At 51.5% G+C, this 12,990-nt stretch overlaps 1 protein-coding gene across 1 annotated transcript; it reads left to right on the top strand.

Moving 5' to 3' along the window:
* Nucleotides 1-2,361: 2,361 nt before the first annotated feature.
* Nucleotides 2,362-4,328, top strand: LOC142023078 (C-C motif chemokine 4-like). The gene is made up of 3 exons (XM_075013661.1): nt 2,362-2,513; nt 2,961-3,075; nt 3,890-4,328. The coding sequence occupies exons 1-3, from the start codon at nt 2,441-2,443 to the stop codon at nt 3,975-3,977; spliced, it is 276 nt and encodes a 91-aa protein (XP_074869762.1). The 5' UTR covers nt 2,362-2,440; the 3' UTR covers nt 3,978-4,328.
* The last annotated feature ends 8,662 nt before the right edge of the window (nt 4,329-12,990 follow it).

The raw sequence follows: 12,990 nt of genomic DNA, 5'->3' as shown, positions 1-12,990 counted from the left end.
GTATTAATTAGAGGCTGAATAAATCTACAGAATTTTGACTCAGCAGAGCATTAACAACTGTGGAAAAATGGTGCTCCAAAAAGCAACCAGCAACAGAGGCCTAGACATTGGGGCTGGGTCTACCTTAGCTCTTTCGGAAAAGTAGGCCCTTTGTCGAAAGAGCCCATGGAACGACCACACACAAAATGCACTCTCTTGATCTGGAATCAGAAGAACACAGCCCTTTTTGTGAAAACCCTCTTCCTCTCCCAGATGAGGAAGAGCGCCTGTTTCCAAAAGTAACAGAGAGGAAGCCGTGCTAGTCTATACACTATCAAAACAAAAAGCAGTCAAGTAGCACTTTAAAGACTAGCAAAATAGTTTATTAGGTGAGCTTTCGTGGGACAGACCCACTTCTTCAGACCATAGCCAGACCAGAACAGACTCGATATTTAAGGCACAGAGAACCAAAAACAGTAAGCAAGGAGGACAAATCAGAAAAAGATAATCAAGGTGAGCAAATCGGAGAGTGGAGGGGTGGGGGAGAAGGTCAAGAATTAGATTGAGCCAAGTATGCAGACAAGCCCCTATAGTGACTCAGAAAGTTCCCCTCACGATTTAAAGATACTTTTCGAAAAAAAACATGCGGATGGCCCGAGGGCCCTTTTTTCAAAAGAGCAGTCTTCATGGAGCCAGATTTTTCGATTCCCGGCCTATTCTTTTGCAAGAGCAGGGGCTGAGTGGCTGTTCTCTATCGAAAGAGTAGATAAATCTTCTGATCTGCTTTTTTGTGTGTGAACACACTCTTTTGAAAGCAGTTCTTTCAGAAGAGCTCTTCCAGAAGAACTTCTTTCGAAAGATCACTGTAGTGTAGACATAGCCTGGAAGTGTGACCATCCTGGAAACGGATGAGCCCCCATTTCTCTGACATTTGGTCCCCTCACCGCCCTCGGCATCTATTTTGTATCTTATTTTAATAAATTTTCTTTAACTACTGGCTTTTTAAAAGTAAAATATTGTTTGTAAATTTGTGCAGCACAGATCAGTGATTTATATGGTAGCCATGTATATTATCTGCAGTTAAATGTTTGAAGTATAGCCAAGATTCGGTGGCACATGCTTAATGTAGATATCAGCCGTTTGTGCATATTTTGTTAGGTTTGTTTTTCTACATTATTATTATTCTCAGAAGAAGAAGCTTTTATGGCTTTTACTTTTGGGAGGAATTGGAAAATCTTCTTTTAAACAGCTTGGGAGCCATCTAGGGATATGTCTGCACAGTCAACTTATTTCAGAATAATGTCCTCTATTCCAAAATAACGTTGCGAGCATCTACACAATGCAACCTCCATTTTGAAACAGCGGTTGGCCTATTCTGAATTTGGTAAACCTCATTCTAAGAGGAATAGCGCCTGTTCTGAAATAGATATTTCAGAATAGTGGCTGTGTAGACAGGGAACATGAGCTATTCCGAAATAAACTATTCTGGAATAGTTCACTCCAAAATTATGTTAATATGTAGATGTAGTATTTCCGATCAGAGCCCCTGGAGCACCTGGAAGCAGTGGCCTAATCTTGTGCGTAGACACACTATCTTGGAATGAGTTTTGCTTATTCTGGAGCTTCCCTGTAGAGTAGGTGCATTTTTCCAGAATGAAAACAAAAAAGCAGTCCAGTAGCACTTTAAAGACTAACAAAATAATTTATTGGGTGATGAGCTTTCAGGGGACAGACCCACTTCTTCACATCATAGCCATACAGAACAGCTCTGAAGAAGTGGGTCTGTCTCACGAAAGCTCACCTAATAAATTATTTTGCTAGTCTTTAAAGTGCTACTTGACTGCTTTTTGTTTTGATAGTATATAGACTAGCACGGCTCCCTCTGTTACTTTTCTGGAATAGTTTAGTTTTGAATAATAACTCCAGAATATGCTACTCAGAAATAACTGAGCTATGTGGACATATCCTAGGAATTCTTCCTGTATTCTGGGCTTTGGAGTGAGTGAGGTGTGCTGTGGAAGTGACTACTCAATAAACATGACTCTTTGGAACCCAGCTCACTGGTGAGGCTCTTCATGGGATTGTCAGTGCTGTGAGAGAAGCAGAAAGCCCCACGCTGTGTATGCAGAGCCTTTGCAGAAGCAACATTGCAACCGGACATGAAACAAGCGTGGTCAGGGAAGCTCCCACCCCTTTGCCGGTGAAGTAACCCAACAGAGCATGACAGTTATGACTCAAGAGCTCAGCCCTTCACTGCCACTCATTTCTTCCTGCAGTCAGCACAACGGCACCATGACATCAGCTGGCCCACCAGGCTGGAAAGTCCCTCAAGATCATCACTCTGCCCCCCAAGCGCCTATAAAAGGCAGATTGTCCTGGGGTTCAGCATGAGCCAGCAGAGGAACGTTCAAGGTCCCTGGTCTGCTTCTGCTCCTGACGCTTCCTCTTACCCGGCAGCACCATGAACGTCTCCGTGGTTGCCCTCACTGTTCTCCTCATCGCTGCCTTCTGCTCCCAGGCCTCCTCTGCACCAAGTGAGTCCAGCTCCTCTCTTTACTTTCAGCATTTCCCCCATGGAGAAAAGCTGTCGCCCAGCGACAGCCCTTTCTGCCAGCTCCTCCTCAGCCCGGGGACTCTTCCCACATGAGCTCAGCTGCCAGCACGTTCTTGGTGGTCTGGGCAGGGTAAGAAGCTCTCCTCAGAGAACAGGAGAGATGGGATGGTGTCAGCCCAGCAGGATGGCTAAGATCTGATGTGAACTTTCAGGCCTGGGTGTATCCAAGGGTGATGGCAGGGACCACTGAAGGAAAATCTCTCCCATTTCTCTTCTTCCTTCCATTCCTTCCCTCATCCCTACACCCTACGGCTGGAAGTCTCCTCTTCCTGCCTTGTCCCACACCCCTCAGGATGCTGGGTGGGGCGAGTGCTTTCATTTGCTCACAGCTCAGCTCACTCATGTCTGCTGTCTCTGTCTCTCTCAGTTGGCTCCGACCCCCCGACTGCCTGCTGCTTTTCTTATGCCTCACGGAAGATCCCACGCAGCTTTGTGGTGGATTATTATGACACCAACAGCATGTGCTCCCAGCCTGCCGTAGTGTAAGTACCAACTTCAGAGCTCAAGGCAGAGAGATTTTTTTGAGTTCCCAGTTACTGGCTTTGGGGATTTCTTAAGACCCATTGATTGTAGGATCCATGAAAGAGATACCTGGCCTGAGCAATGCAAGAGGCCAGACTAAATGATCAGACTAATCCTTCTGGCCTTCAAATATATTGCTCAGGCCTTCGGCTGCTGTAAGACAGCCTAGTCTTATTGTCTGTGCTGGAGCTGGCAAGCTGCCCTATTCACCTAAACACCTAGTCATCAGATAACCGCACTAGGATTCTCACAGAGTCCCTGCAAAGCAAGGGCCTGGCCAGGCACAGAGACAGAAGGGAAACACCCAGCATGCATCCGTTGAAACAAGCAGCCCCAATTTTCCTTACCTGGAGGGGTTTCAGGCCAGGCCAAGCCAGGCAACAGCTTTGCAGAAGGCAGTGGGAGGTGGACCAGGCAGCCAAACCAAAGGAGAGTGGGGACTGGCAGAGAACCTACCAGAGAATGAGGACAAAGCCTACTGCTTGCGCAGTCGGGTGCTGAGCCATTCACGAGCCATTGTCGGAAATGAATGACACACGTAGGGGCGAGACTTGGTTCAAGTCTATGGATTGCGTGCTCCTAAGTGGCCAAGTCCTGCTTGAAAATGGTCTGTGGTGGTGAACTTGTGTAGGTGTTTTGGAAAATGTTCCCCTTATCTGTAGGATCTGGGTTTGGCTGGTATTAGCAAGCAGAGAGGTCTGAAAGGGAAATGTTTTGGTTCTCGCTACAGACCATGTTCCCCTTGTTCTGACCCAAATCTTTTACATTCTGCAGGTTTATCACAAAGAAGGGCCGGGAGGTGTGTGCTAACCCCGAGACGGACTGGGTTCAGCACTACGTGGCCGATTTGGAAAAGAACTGAGCCGAGTGCAGGGCGACAGACCAGGGACCGAGCCTTGCCCAGCCATGGAAGGCTTCGTGGTCAAAGTGAGCCTGCATCCATCGTTACTGCCTCTTGCTGGCCAAGCGACAGACATCCAAAGCACAAAAATCTATTTAAAATATTATTTTAGGTTATTTAAGAAATGTGAGTTGTACTGAATTCTGAGCTAAATATTGTACTATTTATAGAACTGGGGGGTGTTTGGTGGCAAGTCACATGACCTGGCTCCAATCCCCACTCAGATGTGAAGCTTATTTAACATATTTTCTCTCAAACTGACTTTCCTGTCACATTGTGCCATGTGATTGGATGGGAGCTGGTATGTGGGTGATAAAGAATAAATATTTTTGTAGGAATGGCCTGTGTTCGCCTAGTTGTGTTCCTCTTGGGGAAAGAGCTAACTGGGGCCAATAGCAGAGCTTTATTGAGAACAAAAGATAAAAAAAAAACCCAAGCAGTCCAGCAGCGTCTTAGAGACTAAGAATTTTCTGGAATGGTAAATTGTTAGTCTTTAAGGTTCCGCAGGACTGCTTGGTTTATTTCTTTATGGTGAAGCTGCAAACTAAGGCAGCAACCCCACTGAGGTGGGATCGGTAACCCCCAGCCCAGGTGCTGAGGGCGGCGTGCGAGACGATTTTGATTGGCGTGTGAGGCAGGAGCTCAGCCCCGCCCTTCCTTCCCCCCATGCAGCAGGGCGCAGAGCTGGCATGGGAAAGGGGATGTGCAAGGGCTGCCCAAGGGGTAGCAGAGGGGTGGGGTGGGCCAGGCTGGGCTGCAGGGGTGGGGTGGCGCGGAGCTGCTGGGAATGTGAGGCTGGGGCCATCAGGACGCAGGGGAAAAGCTGCTCCTCTTGCTGCACATACAGCCTCTGCCCCCACCTCTGCCATCTGCCCCCACCTGCCCCAGGGACAGGACTGACCCCTCCACCCCCCCACCTCTGCCATCTGCCCCCACCTCCCCCAGGGACAGGACTGACCCCTCCACCCCCCACCTCTGCCATCTGCCCCCACCTGCCCCAGGGACGGGACTGACCCCTCCACCACCCCACACCTCTGCCATCTGCCCCCACCTCCCCCAGGGACAGGACTGACCCCTCCACCCCCCACCTCTGCCATCTGCCCCCACCTGCCCCAGGGACGGGACTGACCCCTCCACCCCCAACCTCTGCCATCTGCCCCCACCTCCCCCAGGGACGGGACTGACCCCTCCACCTCCCACCTCTGCCATCTGCCCCCACCTCCCCCAGGGACAGGACTGACCCCTCCACCCCCCACCTCTGCCATCTGCCCCCACTTCCCCCAGGGATGGGACTGACCCCTCCACCCCCCCACCTCTGCCATCTGCCCCCACCTGCCCCCAGGGATGGGACTGACCCCTCCACCCCCCCACCTCTGCCATCTGCCCCCACCTCCCCCAGGGATGGGACTGACCCCTCCACCCCACCACCTCTGCCATCTGCCCCCACCTCCCCCAGGGACCGGACTGACCCCTCCACCTCCCACCTCTGCCATCTGCCACCACCTTCCCCAAGGACGGGACTGACCCCTCTGCCCCCGACCTCTGCCATCTGCCCCCGTGTGAAGATTTTTTAGTCCCTTTGCCCCCCGCCACCCATGCCCACAGTCTGGGACAGGGCCCATCCCTCTTGCTTTCCCCGTCTGCCCAGGCGTGCTACCTCTCCAAGTGCTGCCCCTCTCCTTCGGGCAGGCAGGCCAGTCCAGTGAGGTGCTTGGAGGTGCTGCTTCCCCAGGGCCGCCCAGCTCCCCTGGCTCTGCTCCCCTGCCCCCAGCCCTACTTCTGCGGGCCAGAGTTTTCCCGCCGGTGCCCAGCTACTATGGCTGCTGGCAGCCACTGGAAGGGAAGCACCGTGGCCCCCCGGAGCGTGGGGGCCATTCCTTCCCTGGCAGAAAATGTCAGACAGAGCAGCAGCTACGCAGGGGCTGCCAAGTCTGCGTCGCTGGGGAAGCAGCTCTTCTCCCTAGCTCAGACCCTGAAACTGTCCATATGCCTTCCCCACAGGCGGACACAGGAGGCCACCGTTTTTGGCCTGCTAAATGCAGGGTGTGAGTTCAACCCTTGAGGAGGCCACTTACAGACTGGGGCAAATAGATGCCAGGGATGGTGCTTGGTGCTGCCAAGAGGGCAGGGGGCTGACCTAGGTGACCTCCTGAGGTGCCTTCCAGCTCTAGGAGATGTGTATCTCCAATTATATGTGTGTGTGTCTTGCAGGTATTGTCCTATCGCAACCCCCCACCCCGTAAGACATTTGAGTGTGGGAAGGAGCCCTGGGGACTCAGGGCTGGGGGCTGGTTGGGGGGGTACAAGAATCAAGGCAGGGGTTAGCTAATGAAGGGTGCAGGGCAGAGGGGTGGGGAGGCTCAAGCAGGGATTTGGAGGGTGCAAGAGTAGGTCAGGGAGACATAGGGCATGGGAGCACCGAGACGCAGGGCTGGGGGGACCACATTGCCCAGCTTCCCATGCACTGGAGCTGGCTTGGGACCACAGCTGCCCAATGTCGGAGCACTGGGACTGGAGCTGTGGCCACATAGCTTAGGGTGCCAGCAGCATCCAGCGCCCCATCCCCAGCTGGCCAGTCTGTTATCGGTGAGCGGCACCCAGCCGCTGATTTTCTTTCCCCTTTGGGGAAGGGGGAAACCTGTGCATATAAAATCCAGCACATCCTCACCAGGGCGCTTGTGCAAATTGAGCAGCACGTCTGCAAACGGCTGATTAGGTACCGAACCAGCCACCTGCTAACCGAGCCACACAATTTACTTCTTGAATTGTGGCGAATGTGTGTGTGAACATTAGCACCACTTTTATGGTGACTTTCATACGCAAGTCTGGGCTCCACTTTGAAATTCCGGCATTTGGCCATGGCAAACCAGAACCCACAGGAACGCCTTTGCTCGTACGGGCAAGCCTGCGTGAGAACGGGGAAGTTCTGCAGCTTCGTTTATTCGTTAATGAAGCTGTTATAAGGAGGACGGTTAGTGACTTTAAAAAGTCTCACCGGCACTCGGACCGTACACAGAGGAAGGTCAAATTTCAGCCCCCTGCCTCGGAAAGGTTGCTGGCCCCTCTATAGAGCTTTATCATTTAGCTTTCCCCTTCCTAGGGTAAGAAAACTACAAGCAGTTTACAACCCTGTGTCTGCTGTTACATGGACGGAGGTGCGGACAAGAGGGGTATCAGAAAGATAAGCAGTACAGCAGTTTATGATCATTAGCTTTAGCATTTCCAGCTTGCGGAGCAGGGCCTGGAATGGCAGCAGGTGGGACAGCCCAGGGTCAGTGAGGTGTCTCATGCTGGCCTTGTGAAAACCTGTGCAAAGCTGGCTCCATTCTAAGCCTTTTAAAAAACTGTAGTTCCCACATAGTCAGCAATGACATGACTGAGCTTAGCAGTGTGGTTCTCTGAGTTTTTCCTGCATATTAATGCTCCAAGAGGCAGAGCCGGGCTTTCCTTGCAACCACACACCTAATGCCAGCCCCTGGCACTCAAAGTGAGGGCAGAGAGATTATCCCGTCTGTGCCCCCCTCCTGCTTCCTGCTGGCAGCTGAAAAGGGAGGAGAAAGGGGCAGCCTGACTCTAGTGTGGATGGGTGTGGAGCTGAGGGGAGGGGATAGAAGGCATGACAGGAACAGATGAAAGGGAGAAAGGGCAGAAGCTAGGAGAGGCAGCAGAAATGGAAATGGAAGAAGTATAATACACATATTTCTAATCTGGATTGAAAAGGGCAGGCTGATGCACTCATATCAGCTGAGGATGATGAAGTATCTTCCAGTTTGATAGCCACTGAGGAGAATGCTGGACAGTGTACGGTAGGGACAAACATTTTTAAATCAGCAAATCCAGATTACTTGCATCCAAGAGTTTTAAAAGAATTGGCTGAGGAGACCTCTGGGCCACGGATGTTAATTCTCAATACATCTTGGCATATCTGGGAAATTGAAGAAGATTAAAAGAGTGTTCATGTTGTACTAATATTCAGGAAGGGTGAGTGGGATGACCCAGGTAACTGTAGATTGGTTAGCCTGACACCAATCCTAGGAAAAATAATAGAGAGGTAGATAGTGGATTCAAAAGCAAAAGAATTAATGGATATGAATATAAATAATGCTGATCAATGTGGTTTTATAGAAAATAGGCCTTGTCAGATGCATCCAATTTGTTTGATAAAGAATAATTACGTAGGTGTAATATATTTATACTTCTGTAAGGCATTTGACTTAGAACCTCACGCCTTGATGATAAAACAATTGTCAGTAAGCCATGTCGATAGAACCCCTGAGAAATAGGTAAAGACTGGCAAAGAGACAGATCTGAAATGCAGGTGCCACCGGGGGCACCTCAAGGAATGGGGTCATTTCCGGTGCAGTACTACAGGGAATGTTTCTACACCACACGCCATCCACACTTCCACCGACGTGCTGGAACCGAACATCATTGCAAACAAAATGGGCAGCGGACGGAGAGATGCACCACGATGAAGAATGCTGTGGACGGTGCAGTCACAGGGAAAGAGCTGGTTTTTCTCGCTAGCTTGGGCCCATTCAAACACAAGTCATTTTAACACAGCCAGGAACAAGGACCGCAGCTCGCGCATAAGGAATTGGGGGCGGGGGCGGTGCAGCAGGACTAAGGTGGGTCTCCTGCCTGCCCTGGATCCATGTCACTGCTGGACATCACAGGTGTGTCCCTGCACAGGGCTGTCCTTAGGATGTCAGGGGCCCAATGCAGTACCATTAAACCGGCGCCCCTGGGCCTGATGGCAGCTGAGGGCACAACGAGGTGCTTGAGCTGCAGGTTTATAAACTTCAGCAGCACACTAAGGTAACACTTTTAAAAGAAATTTTAAATTGGGGGCGACCCCTAAAGCCTGGATGCCCTGCTGCACCCCAACCCCCACCTCAGACCCCAGACCCCCCCAGAGCCCGCACCCCCTGCTGCACCCCAGCCCCCAGACCCCCCAGAGCCTTTACGCACTGCTGTACCCCAACCCCCACCCCAGCCCCCCGACCCCCCAGAGCCTGTACGCTCTGCTTCACCCCAACCCCCACCCCTCCCACAACCCCTCCCACAGCCCAACCCCCCCGCCCCAGACTGCTGAAAGTGAGGAGGGTGGGAAAGAGCTAGTGATGAAGGGTGGGGGGGTGGGGGGAGCAGGGGGAGCCTTGGAGAAGGGGACAGGCCTGGCCAGGCACGTGGGGAAGGGACGGGCCATGAGCAGGGCAAGGGTGTTTGCATTTGTGTGGTTAAACAGTTGGCAACCCTGGCCTTGTGAGCATGGCCTGCCCCTCTTTCTCCTACCACCCCTGGGCTCCCCAACCCCTGCATGCCTGTCCTGTGCCCCCTTTCCCCTAGCGTCCACAAAGTGCTACCTTTACCACAGCCCTTGCACTTCCCTCCCACCTGCACCCCCAGCCCTGTGCTGCCAGCGTGCTCTGCCCCCTGCCCCTGCTGCATACTCCCACCCCCTTATGCCCAGCAGCGTCCAGGCCTGGTGGCTTCTCTCCCAGAGATCACCATGGATCCCAATGCCCAGCAGCCTCCTACCTACAAGTTTTCAGTGAGGCTAATTAAGGGCTGTGGCCAACTCCCGAGGGTTGTGCTGGTGTGTCTCTGGGGTCCTGAGTTGCTTTCCCACCACCACACACATTTATGTGACCTGGATAAATTGGAGGATTGGGCCAAAAGAAATTTGATGCAGTTCAACAAAGACAAGTACAGAGTCCTGCACTTGGGGCGGAAGAATCCCAGGCATTGTTATAGTCTGGGGAAAGGCTGGATGAGTAAACAGTGTGCCCTTGTAGCCAAGAAGGCTGATGGCATATTGGGGTGCATTAGCAGGAGCATTTCTAGCAGATCTAGAGAAGTGGTTGTTCCCCTCTATTGAGCACTGGTGAGGCCACCTCTGGAATATTGCGTCCAGTTTTGAGCCCCGCAGTATAGAAAGGGTGTGGATGTGCTGGAGCAGGTTCAGCAGAGGGCAACAAAAATGATTAAGGGGCTGAAGCGCAAGACCTATGAGGAGACGCTGAGGGATTTGGGCTTGTTTAGTTTACAGAAGAGAAGACTGAGGGGTGATTTAATAGCAGTCTTCAACCTCCTGAAGGGGAGTTCTAAGGAGGATGGTGAGAAACTGTTCTCAGTGGTGACAGATGGCAGAACAAGGAGCAATGGTCTGAAGTTACAGAGCGGGAGGTGTAGGTTGGATATTAGGAAAAACTCTTTCCCCAGGTGGGAGGTGAAGCACTGGAATGTGTTACCTAGAGAGGTGGTGGATTCTCCATCCCTAGAGGTTTTTAAGTCACAGCTTGACAAGGTCCTGGGTGGGATGACTTGGTTGGGGTTGATCCTGTTTGAAGCGGGGCGCTAGACTAGATGACCTCCTGAGGTCCCTTCCCTCCCTAGGACTATGATCAGACACATTCCAGCATTTGGGGGCAGGATCTCCCCAGGGGTCTTGTGCACATGTGTTCAAATTGCATCATTTCAAAACAAGATCAGGGCTGCAGCTAGTACCAAAAAAAGCAGTGGGAGCAAGATAACACAGCCAGATCCCAGAGGCCATGAGCAAACCAGGAAGCATTCAAACTTGTGACCTAGAGAACTCCTGTGTATAGTAGTAGTAGGCATCCTTCAGTCTGCATAGACTATGGATCGCGCCCTTTATAGTTTCAACTGAGGGCTTCATTTACAGCGTCTACTGTGACTATGAAGACCCACACGAGAGTGACAATCCTTGCTGCATCTCTTGCAGATGTGGTGGGTGTCTGGCAAGCCCTTAGTGTGCTTTCTGTGCGCTCGCTTCTCCTCTGCTAGCTGTCTGAGCCTCATCTCGCCCTTCTGAAGGCCCTTGTATAACCCCTGCCTCCATCTGCTGCGGTCGTCTGCTAGTTCTTCCCAGTTGTCCAGCTCGATGTCTACCTCTCTGAGGTCTCTCTTGCAGACATCTTTGTAGTGCAACTGGGGGCGTCCGGGAGGTCTTTTGCCAGAGGCTAGCTCACCATACAGGATGCCTAAAAAAGACATCCTGTGTATGATGTCTAAAAAATCCCATTGCAACAGAGCACGATGAGTTCACATCCTCTATCATCTAATCACAAGTTCCATTTCTTCTCACTTGCAGCATCAGGATGGAACTGTGACGATCAGAACACAAGAATGGCCACTCCAGGTCAGACTAATGGTCTATTTAGCCAGTACCCTGTCTTCCAACACAGGCCAGGCCAGATGCCCCGCAGGAGTGAACAGAACAGGGCAATTATCTTGTGATCCATCACTGTCACTCACTGCCAGCTTCTGGCAATCAGACACATGGGGACACCCGGAGCATCGGGCCTGCATCGTTGTGGAATCATATTTCTCAGCACTTCGCCTGCCAATTCCTAAGCAGCGTTTTAGTCTTCTGGGTTTAGCGGAATGTCTCCCGTCCAGCAACCTTCTGCAATGAACGTAAGAACGGCCACACTGGGTCAGACCATGGGTCCATCTAGCCCAATGCCTTGTCTGCCAACAGTGGCCAATGCCAGATGCCCCAGAGGGAGTGAACAGAACAGGGGACCTCTCTCCTGTCACCCATTCCAACCTCTGACCAACTGAGGCTAAGGACATCATTCCTACTCATCCTGGCTAACAGCCATTGATGGACCTAATCTCCGGGAATTTATCTAGCTCTTTTTTGAATCTTGTTAAAGTCCTGTTCTTCACAACCTCCTCTGGCCAGGAGTTCCACAGGCCAACCAAGTGCTGGGTGAAGAAAAACTTCCTCTTGTTAGTTTTAAACCTGCTGCCCTTTAATTTCATTTGGTGACCTCAAAGGGGACTAAATAAACAATGTTTCTTTGTTCATTTTTTCCACACCAGTCATGATTTTATAGACCTCTGTCCTATCTCCCTTAGTCTCCTCTTTTCCAAGCTGAAAAGTCCCAGTCTTTTTAATCTGTCTTCATAGGGCACCCGTTCCGAACCCTTAATCATGTTTGTGTCTGAAGTTCTGAGCACTGATTTTGCACTTATGCCAGCCCACCCGGCGCTCCATCTGCTCCTCAGGCCCCATCCTGCAGGTCCTGTGCAGACAGAGCCCAGTGGCTTGCGGGTCCCCATGGGGCATGGCAACCAGCATGGCTGAGGAGACCCCAACAGGAGCTTCTTTGTCCCATGTCAAGAGAGGCATTCAGCACCTCTATTGCTGTAAAGCTTCCGGGCCCCTTCTGGGAGCCCCTGGACAAGCCTAGCTCTGGGGTGGGCTGATGATGTTTTGGTGGCACTGGGATTTCCAATCCCAATTTGCTCCTCAGGTTCCCGCAGAACCTTTCGCTAGTGCAGGTTACAGATGGAATACTCCATTTCAGGATTGGCTGCGGTGATGGTATCTCAACCCCACTGGCTAATGGCCTTTATATTTATTTCCTCTCCAGGTTTTGCCACTCTCTCTCCCGGCCAGACAACCTTGAGCCAGGCATGAACGGCCTCATGGCTTTTGGAGTTTTCTCCCACTTGTTATCTGGTCTGATCTGAACCATGGAGCACCCTCGCAGCCAGGCAAATGCTCTGCGACCACAGAACTGGAGATTTCAGAGCTCTGGGCTGTGAACGCTATCAGGTCCTTACCAAACGATTGTTCTGCTACAAACACAGCATCTCGCATCGCAAGAAATTAACCTCCATCAACTCCTGTCTCCCGTGTGGAAATTAATCACAAGTTGATGAGGAATGTAAAGAATCAGATTAGTTGACATGATGCCAGCTGCCACCAGGTCATCACCTTTTCCCCACCCCTCATGGCCTCATGGAATAATGCACTAGCCGTGCCTCAGTTTCCCCCATCACCAATAGGCCCACCAAGGGGCTTCTATATATGTCCACCCCATGCACAATGCTCTGATTTATTAAGGAAAAAAAAATCAGCAGAAAAGACAATGAAAGATCATCATCCATGCATCCCAGCCCCATAACTCCCCGCTCCTCTTGCGGAACAGGGACA

Source organism: Carettochelys insculpta, chromosome 19, assembly GCF_033958435.1.
Source record: "Carettochelys insculpta isolate YL-2023 chromosome 19, ASM3395843v1, whole genome shotgun sequence".
Lineage (NCBI taxonomy): Eukaryota > Metazoa > Chordata > Testudines > Carettochelyidae > Carettochelys > Carettochelys insculpta.
Note: the sequence above shows the minus strand (reverse complement) of the source record. Positions and strands in the feature narration are given on the sequence as shown.